This window comes from Lissotriton helveticus, chromosome 10, assembly GCF_964261635.1.
Source record: "Lissotriton helveticus chromosome 10, aLisHel1.1, whole genome shotgun sequence".
Taxonomy (NCBI): Eukaryota; Metazoa; Chordata; class Amphibia; order Caudata; family Salamandridae; genus Lissotriton; species Lissotriton helveticus.
In genome coordinates, this window is record NC_136071.1 from 127,998,027 (window position 1) to 128,017,416 (window position 19,390).

General features: G+C 51.8%; 1 protein-coding gene across 2 annotated transcripts in view; it reads left to right on the forward strand.

The window, feature by feature from the left end:
* GET4 (guided entry of tail-anchored proteins factor 4) overlaps positions 1–19,390 on the forward strand; it is a 161,269-nt gene that overhangs the window by 39,796 nt on the left and 102,083 nt on the right. For both annotated transcript variants that reach the window (XM_078664921.1, XM_078664922.1), the window contains exon 3: positions 11,611–11,692. In XM_078664921.1, coding sequence (XP_078521047.1) covers positions 11,611–11,692 — 82 coding nt within the window. The remainder of the gene's footprint in view (positions 1–11,610; positions 11,693–19,390) is intronic.

Below are 19,390 nucleotides of genomic sequence, written 5' to 3' on the forward strand. Positions count from 1 at the left end.
AATGTAATAGAAGACCCTGCTCAACTCAATGAACATACAACGGAGGTTTAGCTAATAACCTTGTAATACTTCAATAGCACATCCCAAGATTAAAATGCTACTTTATACAGACGGGTCAGATGGTAGCTGCAGTTGAATTTGAATGACTTTCTGAAAATCTGAAGAAAACAATGCTTGTGCACAACATTGCACTTTTCATAATGTGACCTTGTGCGGCCTGGTTATGCTAACTGAACCAAACCAATGTTAATAATTAATTTTCTTAATAAAATTCATGTCCCAGACCCACACAGACACACTTACCAGATAAGCACTGAATGGAATTGTAATGTTGTACGACAGAGAAGTCACAATGTTGATATGAGATGTGACAAAATCATGCAGCCCAACCAATCTGACCCACAAAGTTGAACGAATTTTAGTAAAACATTTTTGGTTCCCCAGTGGTAGCTGGACCTTAGCAGGATCACCTTCCTTAGTGAAAGTGTGACTCTGTTGTGTGAGCCTAATCTGTGACTAATTTTTATGGTCAGCTACATCTCTCACCAAGTTAAAAGTAAAATAACTTTGAGGTTGTCATACACTTCAGACCTACTAACCTACTAAACTAAACATGTTTGGAACAGTAATTCTAAAGAATGAGGCAAGACTTGAGTAAATTATTTGCATTATTAAAAAATTATCTTTGGATTTCCATTTTATCGGCTTTCCTATTTAAAGTTTCATCTGTGACATTGGACTTCTCTGACTCATACATGCTTAACAGTTGACATTGATATAAAACAGCCAGCGTCTTTTCAGCTATTCCCCATGAGCATTACTTTACAAAGGCTTCAAAATTATTTCACAAAAAGTTTGTGGACTGCGCGTGGCAGGTACTAATCTGTTTCAGTTGCAGCTGGGCAAATGTACAAGTGCAATGAAAATGAGGTCAACATCCGCAATGTGAAATAATCATGCCTCTTTCGTCTGGAAGAGCCATGTCTTGAGGTTCCTTTGGAAGGCCATGAGGGTGGTAGTGTTTGAGGTTTTTCAGGTCTTGGTTGCGAGGTATGAGAAGGAGCGCCCTCCGCTTCTGGTCTTCTTGATGCGAGGGAGATGTGCTCTTTTCTGGAACTCAGATCGAAGGTGTCTGGTGGGTTGGTAAAAATTGAGGCGGAGGTTTAGGTAAGCTTGGACCGATGTTTAGAGAGCATGTAGGCGTGGGTGAGTAGCTTGAATTACATCTTTCCTGGACTGGGAGCCACTGGAGATTGTTGAGGTGTGGAGAGTTGTGATTATTTTGCGGGATGTTCAGGATAAGTCTGGCGGCAACGTTCTAGGTGGTTTGAAGTCTGCATCAGACATGGGCTGGGATTTTTTTTTCACAACGGAGTTTTTATTGATCAGGTAAGCAAAGTAGAAATTCGTGGCTCCCCACAGTCAGGAGATCACCACCACATATCATGGCACATTTTCAATGCATTTTCCATACAAGAAAAGAAGAACGATGAAACCCTCCCTCCCCCTCCTCCACCCGCCAACCTTAACCACCCAACCCCAACACTACCCACCCCTTATCCCTCCCTAACCCCTACACGTGAATATACCAGACAATCCGTAGTCGGTCGTGTTATGGTAGGCATGACGCTCTGCCTAGGCCTGCACAGCCTCTGCCATCGATAAATCTTCCTCTTGTTCCCTTGGGGGGGTCCAGTGTCAATCCCCTATATTCTGCCCACCGCTTCCAGATCTTAAAGTGCTTTTGGGGGCATCCTCTCGACTCAAACACCGGGCGTTCCAGTCCCATGAAATAATCCAGACCTGCCTTCCACGCACACAGGGGGGGGGGGCGCGCTCTCCCTTCCACGCTCGCGCTAGATCCCTTTTGGCAACTACAAGCCCTAACAATAATAGATGACGTTTATATATATTTCCACCGACTCCCTCCATTACATGGAGAAGCCCTAGTCTAGGGGTGCAAGGGAGATCCCACCCCAACACCTCCGACAAGCAGCTCCAAACACCTCTCCAAAATCTAACCAATCTAGTACACGACCACACTGTATGCAGCAGCGTACCCATCTCGGCCCCACAGCGCAGACATTCCGGAGATCCAATCAGTCCCGCCTTCCACAGCCTCTCATGGGTATAGTATGCCCTGTGCAAGTACTTGAACTGAATAAGCCTGAGCCGTATGGCAATGGCGGCCCCTCGCGGGGACTCCAGGGCCTCCCTCCAGTCATCCTCATCTAGGGGACCAACATCGGTCTCCCAGACCTCCTTAAGTGAGAGTAGGGTGGTTGAGCAGTGAGTAACCAGTGTCTGATATATGCGGGATACTTTCTTATCTCCCAAGTCTCCCATGAAGACCTTCGCTTCTATGGGGCTAAAGTCGGGAAGTGACTCCAAGTTCATGAGACTGGGTGTCAATGCATGGCGCAATTGGAGGTATCGGAAGAATTGGGTCTTGGGCATGTGGAACTCTGTACTGAGCTCTTGGAACGATTTGAGGGTAACCCCGGTCATGACATGGCCCAACGACGAGATACCAATTGCGTCCCAACCATCAAACCCTGACAATGCTGCGAGCTCGGGTAGTCGTCCATTGTGCCATAACGGCGTCTCCGCCGTTAATCTACCCCACCAACCCATGCGGCGCAGTGCCTGTCTCCAAACCACAAAGACAACTCTCGTAGCACTCGGTAGCGCCCGCCGTAGTCTAGCCGAGTACAGAATCGTGTGGAGGGTGTTATTCCCCATCAGCAAACGCTCCAGGGCATATGCCGGGTCATCCCTGTTTCCATACCACCAGTCATTGAGCACCAACAGCTGGGAGGCCTGATAATAGGATAATAGGTCCGATGTGGCTAAACCACCGCAGTACGTAGATAGGAAGCACGTTCGCAGTGCTACTCTGGCCGCCCCTCCGGCCCACAGAAAGCGGCCTAGCACGGAGTTGACTTGTCGAAACCACCGGGGGTTGATTGGATAAGGGTAGCTTTGCAGCTGATAAAGGAGGCGCGGGAGCGCAACCATTTTGAATATTGCGGATCTGCCAAAGATCGTCAGGGGCATCCGTGACCACGTTGTCACGTCCATCTGGACTCTCTCCCATATTGGCTCTATATTCCGTTTCCAGGCGATATCTACAGAGTCCGTGAGGAACACCCCCAGGTATTTCATACCCCCGACTGCCACCTGTAAGGCCGATGCCCAGGGACCCGCTGCAGCCCCACCACCTAACATCCACAGGGTAGACTTGCGAGGGTTCAAACAGAGACCCGACACCACCCCAAATATACGCAGAATGTCCAATACTCGGGGCCCCGACCTATGCAAATCAGTGAGGAAAAATAGGACATCATCTGCGTATAACGCAATTCTGTCTGTGAGGTTTCCACCCCACTCAAATCCTCGCATCTGTGCATCAATGCGCACCCAAGAGGCCAGAGGCTCCATAGCCAGCGCAAAAAGGTATGGGGAGAGTGGACACCCCTGTCTGGTCCCCCGACCAATCGAAAACGCCTTCGAAACCGCCCCGGAGACCCGCACCGAAGCAGTGATATCAGTGTAAAGCAGCTTGACGTAGGATATAAACACTGGGCCCAGATTAAGGCGGGGTAAAAGCGCGAACAGGTAGTTCCAACTAACCGAGTCGAAAGCTTTGTCAATATCTGCTAGCAGTAGAGCCGCCTGTTTACCCGTGGCGCCCATAGCATCCACTGCTGCCTGCGCCCGTCGGATGTTATGTCTCGTCGCCTTGTGTGGCATGAAGCCGGCCTGGTCTGGGTGCACCAGATCCGATATGTGTGGGAGTAGACGGTTCGCCAACGCCTTGGCTAGTATTTTGGCCTCTATGTTGAGCAGAGAGATCGGTTGGTAGGAATCATGGCGATCCGGAGGTCTGCCCGGCTTCTGAAAAACTACCACTTCAGCATGTCGCCAGTCAGGGGGCAGACTACCCCGCGCTCGTGCCTCCTCCAATGCATTCCGATAGTGGGATCCCAGCTGGAGCTGGAATTTCCTATAAAATTCACTCGGGAAGCCGCTCGGTCCGGGTGCCTTCCCCGTGTTGAGTTGACCCAGAGCGTCACCCAGCTCCTCCGACGTAAGGGGAAGGTCTAGCGCTACCTTGGTCTCGTCCGAAATCGCCTTCGGCGGCAAATCGTCGATGAATTTAGCGACCTCGTCTTCAGACAAACTATCCTGCGGAGAGTATTGCACCTCGAGGTATTGGGCAAAACTCGCTGCCAGCTCTCCCGGATCAGTAATCACCGCTCCATTCCCAGCAGTGAGACCCGGTAGTGTAAGCGGCTGGAAGGTACGCTGACACAGCCTATGAAGCATCGTACAGGACTTATCACCCCATTGATACACTCTACTCCGCGTAGCCAGCCACGCCTGTCTAGCCTCATCAAGTAGCACCGACGCATAAGTCTGTTGCGCCTGCAGAAGTAATCTCACTACCATCTCATCTCTTTCTCCCCGGCACCGCCGTTCCAAAGACTCCACCAACGAGGCCGCCTCTGCAATGGTTTCACGGCGTCGTCTGCGGGCTGCCGCACACCACGCAATGTCAACACCCCGCAAGGTAGACTTCATTGCCTCCCAAACCACCACCGCGTTCACATCATCCACCAGGTTTTCTTCCCAGTAGTGGGCTATTGCACCATGCATGTGCTGGACGTAGTCCTGCTGTTGAAGGTGCCACGAGGACATCCTCCACCTGAACGGCTGTCGCTTTTTGAGCAGGTCAACCCGAACCCTCACTGGGGAGTGGTCAGAGAGCCCTCTCGGCAAAATCTCGGCCTCCCTCGCTCTGCTCAAGCATACACTGGGCAGAAACACATAATCCAACCTCGAGAAGGAACCATGCACCGTGGAAACATACGTGTACTCTCGTGCCTTAGGATGCAAATGGCGCCACACATCCGTCCAGCCCATCCCATCCACCAACGCAGTCAATCGGGAGGGGGGGGCTGCCACTAACGTCTCCCGCAGCCTTTGACGGTCCATACATGCGTTCATAACCTCATTCCAATCTCCACCCACTACCGCCATGGACTCTGGAATATCCTCCCACACCGTAAACAGCCGCTCAGACAGGGACCACTGCATGGGGGGTGGGGCATAAACACTGCCAAATACCATCGGCTCAGCGCCCACCATACCTTTGACAAATATGTAACGACCCTGCGGGTCAACCCACTGTTTCTCATGGACATAGGCCAACCTGCGGTGTATCAAGATCGCAACCCCCCTAGACCCCCTAGAAAAACCGGCATGATAGACCTGTTGGTAGCCAAACCTCTGTAAACTGAGCACTTTCGTTCCCATCATGTGCGTTTCCTGTAGCAGTAAAACATCCGCCCCCTCCCTCTTCCCCCATCGCAAGATCGCCCCTCGTTTGATCTTGTCAAGCATCCCCCTGACATTCCAGGTTACAACACTCATGAACTCCCTAGGGAGTTCTGTGGACGCATCAGCCATGGTCAAGTGGGACCACCCACGCGGGCCTCCTGCGCCACACCCACACACCTAGCAACAACATCAAAATTACAGGAAAATTCACGTGCAGTCCCCCCCACGCACCCCATGTCCCCCCCCCAACAACAACAAACCCCCCACCCACTGCGCCCCCATCCAGCCCCAACTCCATCCCCCCTCCCCTATACCTCATAGAACTCTGAAGTACCTGTCGCGGCGTGGGCAGCCACGGGCCCAAAACAGGGGCCCCATGACCAACCACGCCAATGGATCCCAACCCCCCCGAAAACAGTGAAAACACCCCCCCCTTTCGTCAGCTCCCACAAGAGTAGGAGGTTGGCAGCCCCTAAAAAACAGCCACCCGAACCCCACCCCACAATACCACACATGTTCAGTAAATCCTTCAGTACCAGCAACATAGGCAAAGATTATGCATCAAACCTTAGAACCCGGCCAAACCGCCCCCATATACAGGAACTTGTAGCCTCAACTGAGAAGCAGAGAAGTCTCCCGGCCTTCAATGATCTTTCCCGGATTGATCTGAGTCCAATGTCCCACTGTCCTGCGTCCCAGTGACAGAAGCAGACCGCTTCCGTGACCTGGACCTCCGGTTCCTCCTGCTCTTGGCCGTCTGGTCTCCGCGTTCCTGTGACGAACCTCTCGAGGAGCCTGGGTTCAGTCCCGGCTGGGCATTCGGCCTGATCCTCACCGTTTCGTCTGTCCATTTAAACACCTCCTCCGGAGTGTCAAAGAAGAGTGTCCGCGACTGGAAGATCACCCTCAGACGGGCAGGATACAACAGGGAATATTGGAGTTTCAGTCCTCGCAGCTTCGCCTTGGCAGCTATGAAGGAATGGCGCTGTTGCTGCACAAGCCTAGTATAATCAGGAAATATCATGATCTTTTGATTCTCGAATAATATAGAGTCTCTGGTCCTCGCTTCCTTCAAAATAGCGTCCCGATCATGATAATTCAGCAGTCTAGCTATCACTGCTCTTGGCCGCTCACCCTCCGGTGGCCTCTGTGTCAGCGTTCGATGGGCACGCTCGATGACAAAACAGTTGGAGAGAATCCCCTCGGGCAGCCAGCTCTCCAGCCACTGCGAGAGAAACTGTTCCATATTTCCCTTTTCGCATCGCTCGGGAAATCCAATAAAGCGGAGGTTATTTCTGCGTGCGCGCTCTTCGGCATCCTCCACGCGAAGCGCCAGGCCCCTCTGAACGTTTTCCATCGCCGCCATTTTCTTCTTCAGAGAACCGATGTCGTCTTCTACCACCGAGATTCTAGATTCCACCTCCGTGATCCTGGCCACCGCATTCCGTAGATCCTGGCGCAACAGAGTTACATCTGCGCCCACCGCACCAATTTTGGCGTCCAGCATGTGTCTGGACTGGGTGATCGCTGCCATGAGTGCCGCATTATCCGGCCCCCCACCTTGTCCTCCTCCCGAAGGGGCGGGCCCCCCACTCGGCCCTGTGAATTTATCAATTGTCCCCTGTTTGGAGGGACCACCTCCTCCTCTGGTCATGGCAGCTGTCCACTAAAAGCCCCAGATGCTAAGGACAATTGTACCAACGTCGGTTCTGTACTCTGAATGTATTATCCAAGAGAGGCCAACCCAGATGGTTCCCCCACTTCGGGGCACAGGAGCCCCACCACCAGAACCGGTGGCGCTCCTCGGCCGGGCCACGGGTCTGCAACTTCCAAAGTAGGCTCAGATATATGCACCCCCTGCGTCGGTGGCCCTATGGTCCACTGCCTCGTGACCCCCTCGTTTCCGGCCAGTCCGTCCCACATTACCGTGCGTCGCGGATCTCATACACAGCGGCCACTTGCCTCCCAGGGCCAGCCACCCATAAGTTCAACGTCAAGGCCCCCAGGGAGTCACTCACGGTTCAATGTCCACCTCTGGGCCACGTCTGTATCAGTCCGACCTTCGCAGGCCTGGTCAGCTACGCACCGGTCCACTGCCGTAGATTTCAACAGTGGACGCCCAGTCTTCCAGGCGGGTCCCCACACCTAGGGTCTCCGCTCCCAGGGCCCCGCAGTGCATCAAGTCCGGTCCGAAGCCGATGTCGGTCCCGATGGGCGGGGACCGCGAAACTCAAGGCCCCGGCTGCACCGGATTCAACAGGCCTCAGTGCCCCTCAGGGGAGCCTTCGAGCACCTCCGCACCCTCCAGCAAGGCAACCGGGGGACACCGGCCACCTCTCCACTTCCAGAGCAGTCCGGGCTCGGAGCGAGCCGCGGGGCCGCCGACCTCGCACAGGCCCTCCAGCCGGGAGGCGCTAAAATCGAGGCCCCGGCCTCACCACTCCGCACCAGGCCGCACGTCTCCCACAGCGACCTGGCCTCTCCGAACCACCTAGGAGCTCCGCTGTGTACACCGGAGGGCTCCCGACGCCGTCAGCAACCTTTGCCCCACACGTGGTATGTTGGCTGGGCTCGGGGGCCAGGATAATCTGCCGGATTAATGTCGGGCCGGCGGGAGCTCTAGCTAGCTGCGACCGCCATCTCTGCCTGCTAAGCCACGCCCCCATGGGCTGGGATTTTTGACATAGAAAGTGTTTCCACTAGGAAGTCTACTTGTGATATGAGCCTTGGTGACCATTCATGTGGTGTTCAGTGGGATCCACTTGAAATTCTTGCCTAGCATTCGCAGGATGTGGACGCATGATGAGAAGACAGTGTAGATCTGTCTGCTTATGGAGAGGATTGGTGTCCAGGATGATCCTGAGGTTCTTGGCATGGCCCGTGGGGGTGGGGGCCAAGTTTAGGGGACCACCAAGAGGTGTCCTAAGGGGACTTCTGTAATATTTTTAAAAATCTCTAACTCCAAGGTCTCTCGCTGGGCCCTGGTTTAGATTTGTAGTGTCTAACTTGTAACAATAATTTATAAGCACCATGTCCCAATGTATTTATTAGGAGACCACCATGTCAAGCCTGCTTACTGCCTCTGCCAGCACAACTGAATGCCAGTGCCATTGCTCGGCCTATACACTAACCATCACACTAACTCTATATGGTACGATACAGAGAAAAAAAGAGAACTATCTGGTATGGAAAGTCAAAAATTTAAACCAGTGCAGTCAGGGCAGCCTCTGAGAACTGCTCTGAACATCTAACTGACTTCTTCCTACATCTCAAGCACCCTATCACAATAACAAAACCTGATTAACGAGAGAGAGAGAGTTGTGTCCCATTCATTTAAATAAATGATCACATCCTTTGATTTCCCCTAGCTATGCATAAAAAGTTAAAGGCCAGAACGAAGAAAAGCCAGCGTTGGCATTGCCAATAGGTCTCGCCTTTGGGACCTTATAAGTGTTTAGCCATGCAACAGTTGATGTTGTTGCACCAAGGATATTGTGCTGAATAAATAAACACTTATAAGTTCAAAAGGCGATACCTAATGGCTATGCCATTGCTTGTTAACTAGGCTGCATAGCTCAATCTTCACCAAACACTCCCGCCCTGTTGTGCCAGTTTAGGTACCTCATTGCCCCTTCCACCATTGATCACTGATCTGGCTCTGCAGAGGAGCTAAACCCCGCGTCCTAAATCAAGAGGGATTTTCTATTCCCACGCCTCTATTTCACCCCATCTGGTCAACTAGAGGAAGGTGGGCTAAGGGGCTCTCTTCAGTCTGACCTCTAGATGAGAAGAGTTTTCCTTTGTTGCAACCTCCCATACAGAGGGGTTTGTCACCAAACACTCTTTGGTTTTCATCTTGGCGCCATTGCTTAGATGGACGTTCTCCTTCCATTCTTCAATTTTGGCTGTCAGTGGCTTGATGAGCTCATTACTACATGTAGTCCAAAAGTTTCATTCATACAGTTGAAACTTGAGTGTAGCGTGTTCTTGGTAAGGAGAGCTGGTTCAGCATGGGAGTATGGCTGGAAGGAACAAAGCTTGGGCCCTATACAGTTTGCAGGCTCTCTCTTTGCTGTGATGCAGCATAGTCACAATCCCACTGACATGCTCATTCCATTCACTTGATGCTTGACACCGTACCTGTGCTACCTATACCCAGTATTGAAGCCGAACACGAGGAGGCAATAACCTGTCTGCTGATCAAAGGCTTATCCAGCCAGTTGGTACTAGTACAGCAGAGCTAGCATGTGTGCACCAATGAGGGAGTTGCATCTGTTTAAGCACCTTAGGTTTGCCCTGGTCTTGTACCTGAGTGCCTAAAGTCCTTTTATCAGAAATGTTTCAATCCCCATGCAAGATGCAAGGCAACTCTTAGCCTACTTGAGTAATGAACTGGGAAGACTAATATACCTCTTGTTTTTAGAAATAACGATCCATGCTTTGTCCTCTCCTTCCTCCCCCCACTTTCTTTGCCATTTGCTTCCGCCCCTTCTTTGCCCTCTGCTCCCCCTCCCACTTTCTTTCCCCTCTGCTTCATCCTCACTTGCTTCCTGAGCTGTGATGTGCACTCCCTTACCATGGCCAGTGTTTTCCCTTGTCACACGCCTCTCAACCACATATGTGCTGTGGTTGTCTAAAGTCGTTCCGTGCACACCTATAGCCGTAATAGCCTGTGCTTCAGAGGGCCAAACGTTTCCCCACCTAGGTGTGATCTGAGAGCATCACAGGGTTCAATATGGACAAATATTGTATTTCTTTAGATGTCAATAAGACACCCATGGTGGGATGAAAATGGCTCTGAAATAGCTGAGAAGGGAGATCACAAGGAAAGAATATACGTACCTTCCAAAAAATCAAGAAGCTTATCTAACCACCTACAGAAGCACAGCAAAGAGCCCACTCTGCAGTTATAGTGGGGCTAAAGGTTTACTGTTGATGTTGAACCTTCATGTGGGATAATTTGCTAACACCAGCAGGATCACATGATGGATGGGACAATGTGTTAATTCCTGTAAACATTTCAAACAATACTTGATTAACCACAGTGTCTGTGAGTCAATGGCATCTTAATATTCGGACGGAGCCTTTATCCTTTCTTTTGTTTTGTTTGATCAACATTTACTTAGTTATATTGATCTCTGTATAATGTTAAAAATCATGTCCGGTAGCTGCATGTATTCTCAGTTTTGCTTTGTACATTTGCTTCATACTCTGCACTTCATCTTTTGGTGTGTGCCAGCCAGGTGCATGTTTGACTAGTAGCTTTACCACTTGAAAATGTGCCCTTTGTGGTAGAGTAATCCACGAATGAGCACGTATTACTTTCACACTTATCAAGTGGGAAGTTCTACATTGCTGTCATATTTGCTGTACGTGCTAAACAAGACTAGAATTGTGATCCATCTAGATCTAATTATTACAAGGTACTAGGATTATTCAGTGGTACTGTGACTGTCAGCCAGAGACTCATGTGTTCAGATCCTTCTTGTTGAACACAAAAATACATTTTTCCACAAACTATTATGAGAAATATCAGACTCTTCGTAACAGGAAATGCCTTCATTCCCTGTACAAAATTAGTTTACATCACGATAGGGTCATGCAAGAACTGTAGCGGTGTCAAATATGATTCAGGTGGGGGGTGCTCTTTATTCTAGTTTTATGTTTTGGGGAATGTGCTTCCTCAGAACCAACCAAGGAGCACGAGTTTCATGATAACATAATAGGGTGGCTAAAGGTGGTCCTGCATACTTTACTTGCTCATAATGCAGCCAGAGGAGTAAAAATGCAGCCGTTGTGGCAAGAGAAATTCCATGAGATCCCAAAAACTGATAACATGAATGCTGTGGTGTTCTATTGGATTAACTTACAAAAGTGGCATCTGTGGTTGGATTGCATCACTGTACTGAGTTTGAGCATGCTCTAAAGTGTGAAAAAGGCTTTTCTATGAGTTCATCTGGTATTTTCTAGAATGGAGGCCGCAATATAGGTCGGGTTCAGTTTGGTACGCAGTACTGGTATTCATTTTGGAACTAAATTACAGATATTTCTGTTGGGGCAGGTACTGTCAATTGTTTCATGTCCTCAAGTTTGCTCGTTTCTCTAGTTACCCGGATGCATTACTGTTTGGCGGGCTTTACTTCCAAAAGCTAACCTCTTCTATCTCACATCAATAATTTTTAAATAAAAGTACTGTTGGTATTTTGGTCCACATTTAACAGTTGTTTTGCATGTTCTGTTTTTAAGCATTGTTTGTTTCTCTTTTAGCAAAACAGTGCTGCTGATCTCTCAATGCTGGTTTTGGAGTCTTTAGAGAAGTCTGATGCAAAAGTGACGGACGATCTCTTAGGTAAGCATGTAAATGTAAATGTAAATGTAAATGTAAATGTAAATGTACAGGAATTTATATAGCGCAAATCACCAAGCGGTTTCTAAGCGCTTGCTTAGGGAACCCGTCCTGGTATTCCCCTGTGAGATAACCCTGGCAGGGTATCCACAAGGTGAAAGCCAGGCATCCCGCCGCGAGGGGCCGTTGTGGAGATTAAGCAAGCTATTGCCCAGAGTCGCAGAGTGTGAACTCGTGAATCGAGTAGGCACCGGAGCGAGAATTGTCGAGTCCATGGACATTTTAGGACTCAAGACCCCGCCCAGCCGGGAATTGAACCCTGGTCCCGGGCTGACCTCTGCTTCCAGGTCTGCCTCCTCTAACCAGTGAGCCACACTTCTCCTTGCCTAGAATTCAAGCGCATTCCTACTCTGTTTCTTGTCTCACTTTTCATTGAAGCTCTTAACTGACTAAAAATCTCACTCTTTTTAATATAGACAATTTATAATCCAGTCAATCTCCAGCTTGAGTCCCTTGGGAACCATGGACAGGGCATTCGCCTTCTTTTGAATATCATGTGATTATTTTCTCTAAACCAGTAGTGGTGCAGTAAAACGGCCAACTTAGGGTTTTTTGTTTGGCATACCTATTACATAAATCATACAAAAGCATTGCTGTTCACGACAGCTGTAGTCTATTTCCATGGTCACTATACATGTCTTTTTCATTTCACATGCTTTTATTTTGGGTACATTTCAGTTGCAAGAATGGACAACTGTCTTCCTCAGCACTGTTAAGTTCCTCAAAAGGTCCACCAGTAACAAGTACCTGCTAGTGGTAGTAAGAAAGCAGTCAAGCTTCTTCCATTCCAGTTTGTTGCATGCTGTAAAAAACTTGCAATCGTGCAAACAGAATGGGTATCGTCAGGAAAAATGGCGGTGTTCAAAGTGAAAGGGAGAAGGTTTTTGAGTGATTGTGGATGTAAGCTACATTCAGGGGAATCTGAGTGTTTTTTTCATTGACGAGGCTGTCAGTCTGCCGTCTTCAAGGATAAAGAAGAGGTTTCCTCCACACCCACCGACCCAAGCCTGAGACTAAAATCGACGCTCACACCGCCAGATACCACTTTGCCTGTGGAGCTACTTGCTTTTAAGAAGGCAGTAATGACGATCGGGGCAAGCTAACTATGGACAACAGCAATGTGTTGCATAACACCAGCAAGTTGGAGCAGGAAGCTATTCGCCAATTATCTGGAAACCAGGAAATTGTTATCAAACCCGCCGACAAAGGGGGTGCGATTGTTGCTCAAACAACATCAACATATGATCAAGAGTGTCGTAGACTCCTATCGGATCGAAAAAACTACACAGTCCTACACGAGGACCCGACAGAGCCACTACCTATCAGGATCATGGAAATGGTGGAAGAAGCTCTGGCACATGACTGGCTGTCCAAAAAGGAGGCCGAGTTCCTAGTCCAGAAATCACCAAGGACTCTGTACTTTTACACCATTCCCAAGATACACAAGGACCTGGCACACCCGCCGGGGAGACCAATAGTCTCTGGCATTGGTTCTATTTTGGAACCTCTGTCTAGATTTGCTGATGCTTTCCTACGCCCTCTGGTCCAGGCTACAGATACCTATCTGAAAGGCACAAAAGCAATACTCCAGCTTTTACAGAATCTACCTTTCAACCCCTCAAATCAACTACAACTGAGCTTGGATGTAGAAAGTGTTTACACCAGCCTATTCCATGACGAAACACTCAACATCATAGAGGAGGTCCTTTTCTCTACACCATGGGAATCCCAGACCCCCAGGAACCTCGTGATGGAGTGCATCACTTTTGCACGCACTAAACCTGTCCTCCAGTACGAAACACTGCTGTACTTGCAGAGCCATGGGACCAGCATGGGGAGCACTTTTGCTCCTAGTCTAGCCGGGCTTTATGTGCACCATCTGGAGTATCACAAAATCCTCCACCAAAATAACCCCTACCGACAGAACATAAAAACCTGGAGGTGCCACATAGACTATGTGTTGGTCATCTGGGAAGGGGATCTTCAATCCATTGAACAATTCATGGTATGGCTGAACGCACAGATTCCCTTTCTTAAATTCACCAGCTCCGCATCACGTGACAAGATGGTATTCCTGGATCTTAGCATCTACCCGGAAGAGGGGCTATTAAAGACAACCACTCACTTTAAGCCCACATCAAAAAATTGCCTACTAAAATACGACGCCTTCCACCCACGTCACCTACCTGATAATCTCCCTTACGGCCAGTTCCTCCGCCTGAGACGGAACTGCTCCAACTTGAGCAATTACAAGATTCAAGCAGTGGATCTCCCAAAAAAAAAAAAGCTGGAAAACCGTAAATACCCAACACCAGTCATAAGCAGAGCTATGAAAAGGGCACGCAATAACAGGGATGCACTTCTGGGGGGCGTGGCTAGGCACGCAATGACGGAGGTCGCAATCGGGTAGAGCTCCAAACCAAGCACCCCTTCCCTGGGCAGATTCTCCGCTAAATTTCCTCGCTGTCGCATGAAATTGCAGGCGGACCAACACAAAGCTATTCTCGGCATTCTAGCCGATTTTTGACCCGACCCTGTCCGCACTGGACTTTCCTGCGGGCCTCAAGCGAGACTCGCTACTACCCGGCCGGCGTGGGAGCCTACGAGAGACCGCGGCTTAGGCCTGATGCCTGGGCCTCACCATGCGGTCCGCAGCCTAACCTGCGCAGCCTCCCTGCCCACTGGAATCAGGTCCTGGGAGCCCTCTCACCGCTCCGTCTCTGGCTCCCCACTGCTCCTGGGAAGCTGCAGAGGACCCAGACTGGAGAAGAGCAGGGGCCTAACCGGCGGAATTCAACCGTCACACCGGCGACGATCCGAGTCGAGGGCACAGCTGCTTGACTGCCTGCTCCTGCGAACGGAGTCAACGCGACCCCCGACGAGCTGCCAACGGAGCACCGGTGGAGTGGAGAGCCGGTAGGCGAACCCCCCTCTCCGATCCTTGCCGAACGACCGTGCCCACCCGGCGGGGCCCCCTCCTCGCACGTATGCGGTGCTGCTGTGGGCGGCGGATGCTGCTGGGGGCCTGCAATAGGCACGGAGACCCACACAAGGGCGGCGCCGGGACCCCACTGAGGCCTCACGCCCACTGTGGAACGCGAGCTCCACTGGTGAGGTCGTCGCATGGCTCAGAGTACTGCGGGTTCTCCCTGGACTCTTTACAACCGGCTGACTTGTGGGGCCCCGGTGGTGGCTATCTGGCTGCGCTTCTACCGGAGGATCAACGCCATTGGGAGCGCGTGTGGCACTGGGCGAGGACTCTGGGCCTAGTGGGGAGAGAAGAGCCACACGCAAACAGAGTGACCTTGCGCTGAGGACATCCACTGCCGAAGAGGCCTGGCTTCCCTACAACACGTGGAGGGGCAACGAGGCTACAGTCAAGTGCTCCTGCCCTACCTGCCCCGGAGACCCAGTGGATCTCGCGGGTGTAGGACACTTTGCCACCACGCGACCAGCTGCCTACAGTGTGTACATGCCCACTCAGGACAGTTACCTGACGTCTGCTCCATCATCCTACTGCACCAGCCTGCTCTGCGGGCCGACACGGACGGCACGTGGGGAGCCGGCTGGCCAGCCATGCGGGACCCGACGCAAGCGACGACATACCGCAGATCTCGGACATTGCCAGAATCGCAAACCAGAAGGCGCCACAACCTCTTGTTAACCAGGCTGAACTGCTGGCCAGGCCACCTTGCACATGTCCGGAGGGGTGAGGACTCGCACTGGGACTGGAGGTGCCCCGCCGAAATGAAAAACTGACAAACCGCTACACAAGATGGCTACCGATCAGGTGACCGCGAGACTGGACAGCGTGCTGGCCGCCATGGAACGCATGGAGCAGTCGCTCCAATTGACCAGAACGTCCTTGGAATCCAAAATAGACAGCGTCGCCATAGACCTCACCCACCTGCGAGACGACCACAGGAAGCTGGCTGATCGGACCAAAACGCTGGAAGGAACTGTGACGGAACTCGAACCCAGAGTCACCCAAACGGATAAACAAGTACAGGACCTACTGAACAGAGTAGGAGTTCCTAGAAGACCGCGCTAAGGACGCGGAAGGGAGGGCGAGACGCAACAGCATCAGACTCGTGGGGGTCCCGGAAAAATGGGAGGGCAATCATCCTACCCAACGTGTAGAGGACTGGCTGAGAGACATACTGCCCGAAGGCGCGCTTTCGCCCTATCTCGTAGTGGAACGGGCACATCGCGTACCCACGAGGCCTCACACCACGGGCTCCAACCCGAGGCCGCTACTCTTCAAGATACTGAACTATCGAGACAGAGACGCGATCCTGAGAGAAACTAGACGGCTCGGGGAAATTCGCATAGACAATACTACCGTGATGTTCTTCCCAGACTACACTATACAGGTACAACGCCAGAGACACCATTTCTTGGAAGTAAAACGGCGACTCCGCACTGCAGGCCTCAAATATTCCCTACTCTTTCCTGCGAAGCTGAGAGTGGTGGCGCGGGACAAGACCTACTTCTTCAGCACTCCTGAGGTCAGCGATTGGCTCGACAGTGGTACGGATACGGCACCTAGGCAGGCACAAAACTATGAGACAAGACCACGAACGCGTGGGCCACGACGTCGCCGCAGGAACAGAGACCAACAGACCCACCGCCAAGAGGAAGCGACGCGCCACTCTCCACCGGCGGACCACATGATCCAGGAACAACAAGATGCACTCCGGAGGGTCTCCCAGTTGAGCAATTCACCAACATCGGACGTCATTCAGGACGCCAGCCCACGGATAGTTCCAAGCGATGATGACGCTATCTACGGGATACCAGACTCCCAGTTGTCCGTAGATCTGCCAGATATCACACCACAGACAGCTGACCTGCTCCATTGAAGCCAAGCAAGTAATCCCAACAGACCCTGCCGAGACAGCCGGGGCGACGCCGGGAACCAGATAGACACTATGACCGCCCGAGATGTCTACAGCCACCCTGGTGATGGATGGAGTGAACTCGACGCAGTGAGTACCCCCCCCCCCCCCCGCCCCCCCCAGCCATGCAGATACTGAGAAGGTAAGGCGGTGGTGGGAACATGCTGCTCCTCTTCCCCCTCTCTCCTCCATACCTGCTACCCCTAGCACCTAGAGACTTTCCTATGCCAGAGACTTGGGGAGTGGGATCTGCTTTTCACCCCTCTGCGAGATTAGCCGGACAAGAGGCCCCACGACAGGAGGCGCGGCTGCCTTCACGGACAATGACTTTGGCTATATGATGCACACGACATATGGCCCAGGGAAGGACCAACGATCCCCCGGGTATTTCTTGCCGCAATAATGAGTATGGCTGAGATCAAGATATGTACATGGAATGTAAGAGGCATGCACACACCGTCGAGACGCTACCAAATCTATTCTTACTTGAAACGTCACAAATTTCACGTAGCATTGTTACAGGAAACGCACTTAAATAGAGCAGAGGTACACGCACTGCGCCGCAGGTGGCGCGGACAGCTTTACGCCACGGAGTATTCCTCCTTTGCTCGCGGGGCACTCATGTGGATCCGACCGGGCACCCCGTTGGCGGTCATAGACACAAAGATAGACTCGGAGGGTAGATATGTGGTAGCCCAAGGCAGACTTGATGGGCGCCCTGTGGTACTTGCCTCTCTATACTCCCCAAACACCGCCCAAGGCAACTTCTTTGATGGCCTCTCCACGACGTTGGCGTCCTGGCATGGAATCCCATGGATTCTTGGGGGCGACTACAACTGCGTCCTGGATGTAAATCTAGACAGATCTACTGCACCCCCGGCCAATGCCCAGACACACACCACTACGAAAAACCTCCTCAATTGGGCCATGCAATGGGATCTCCACGATGCATGGAGGGCACGCAACCCCACAACACGTACATATTCCTACTGGTCAGGAGCGCATGCACTGCACGTACGCTTAGATGGATACATGATCACCACCGATCTTCTCCCGTTGGTCAGGGACACGCAATACATGGGCCGCACACACTCGGATCATAATCCACATACACTGGTAATTGCTTGGGAAAACCCACACCCGCCTGTCCCCACCTGGCGCCTCCAGCCAGACCTCTTATTAGACGCGACCTTCCGTGCCTCCCTACTCACACAGGCGGCTCAATACTTTGAACTCAACGCTGGTACGGCGTCCTCTCCCCAAACTGAATGGGACGCATTTAAAGTAGTGACCCGGGGACTCTGCCTGGGAACACAGGGACACATGAGGCGACAGCTTGAAAACGGTCTGACGCGACTGGAGACTGAGCTACTAGATCTTGAGCGCACTGCGGAGGGGGATGCGGGCGCTCGACTGACGGAGGCCAAGGCGGAACATGGTCGCCTATTGGAACGCTTACGTAACATCAACTTCGCGGCGCACTCTGCCCGCACCCACCCGACAGGGTGATAGGCCTGGCAGGCTGTTAACCTGGCTGATTGCACGGGAGGATCGTTCGACCCCCCATTTCAGCAATACAGGCGGAAGGAGGGGGTTTACTCTACACCCAGCGCCACATACACGAGGCATTCACTGGACACTACTCTGGATTGTATCGCTCCCGGCTGCGTGTCCCACTGGCTGACATTACCGAATATCTCTCGCCCATACAACTGCCCACCCTAACGGCTGAGCAGCAAGATGACCTCGGAGCGCCGCTGGACCCCGAGGAGCTCCGCGACACCATTTTTAATCTCTCAAATGGCAAGTCTCCAGGACCGGATGGCTTGCCAGCCGAATTCTACAAGGCCGCCTCGGACATCCTTATTCCTCACCTGGTGAAGATGTACACTGCGGCCACGGACGACTTCTCCCTACCCCCGACACTCAATGAGGCTACCGTCATATCACTACTCAAGCCCGACAGAGATAGCGAGCGGATGGGATCCTACCGCCCCTTAGCCCTCCTCAATACAGACTTTAAAATCCTCGCCTCCACACTTGCCCGCAGACTAGCCCCCATAGTACCCGCACTGGTGCACCACGACCAAAACGGGTTTGTACCGACGCGACACACGTCCCATAACATCCGCCGTCTATTCCGCATACAAGAATACGCCACACAACGGTGGCCACGCGCCGGGTGCCTGGTACTAGACCTGGAGAAAGCGTTTGACTCGGTGGAATGGCCTTACCTACGAGCAGTCATGGGCAAATTTGAGTTAGGGGACGACTATCAGACTATGGTTGGCCTCTTATACCGCAGACCCACGGTCCGCGTCTGCACTGGTGGGCTACTTTCTGACCCTATACGTGTGCAGAGGGTCACCAGACAGGGCTGCCCCCTATCACCCTTGCTGTTCTCCTTAGCTGTGGAACCCCTGGCGGCGACACTACGGTCCCAAGGGGCGGAGTGGGGTATACCGATGACGGATGGCCTTCATGCGGTGTCATTGTACGCGGATGATCTCCTCCTATATGTCAAAGACCTAAGTGAGGTTCCGGCGTCCCTGACTGACATTTTCTCCACCTTTACAGAAATGTCGGGATTGAAGGTGAATTGGGCCAAATCAGGGGCCTACTCCTTTGACCCGAATGCTCCCGAGAGTGAGATACGCATCAGGGGCGAGAGATTACAGTGGTATTCCACGACATTCAGATATCTTGGGATCCACATTTACCGTGACCCTGCGGATATATTGGA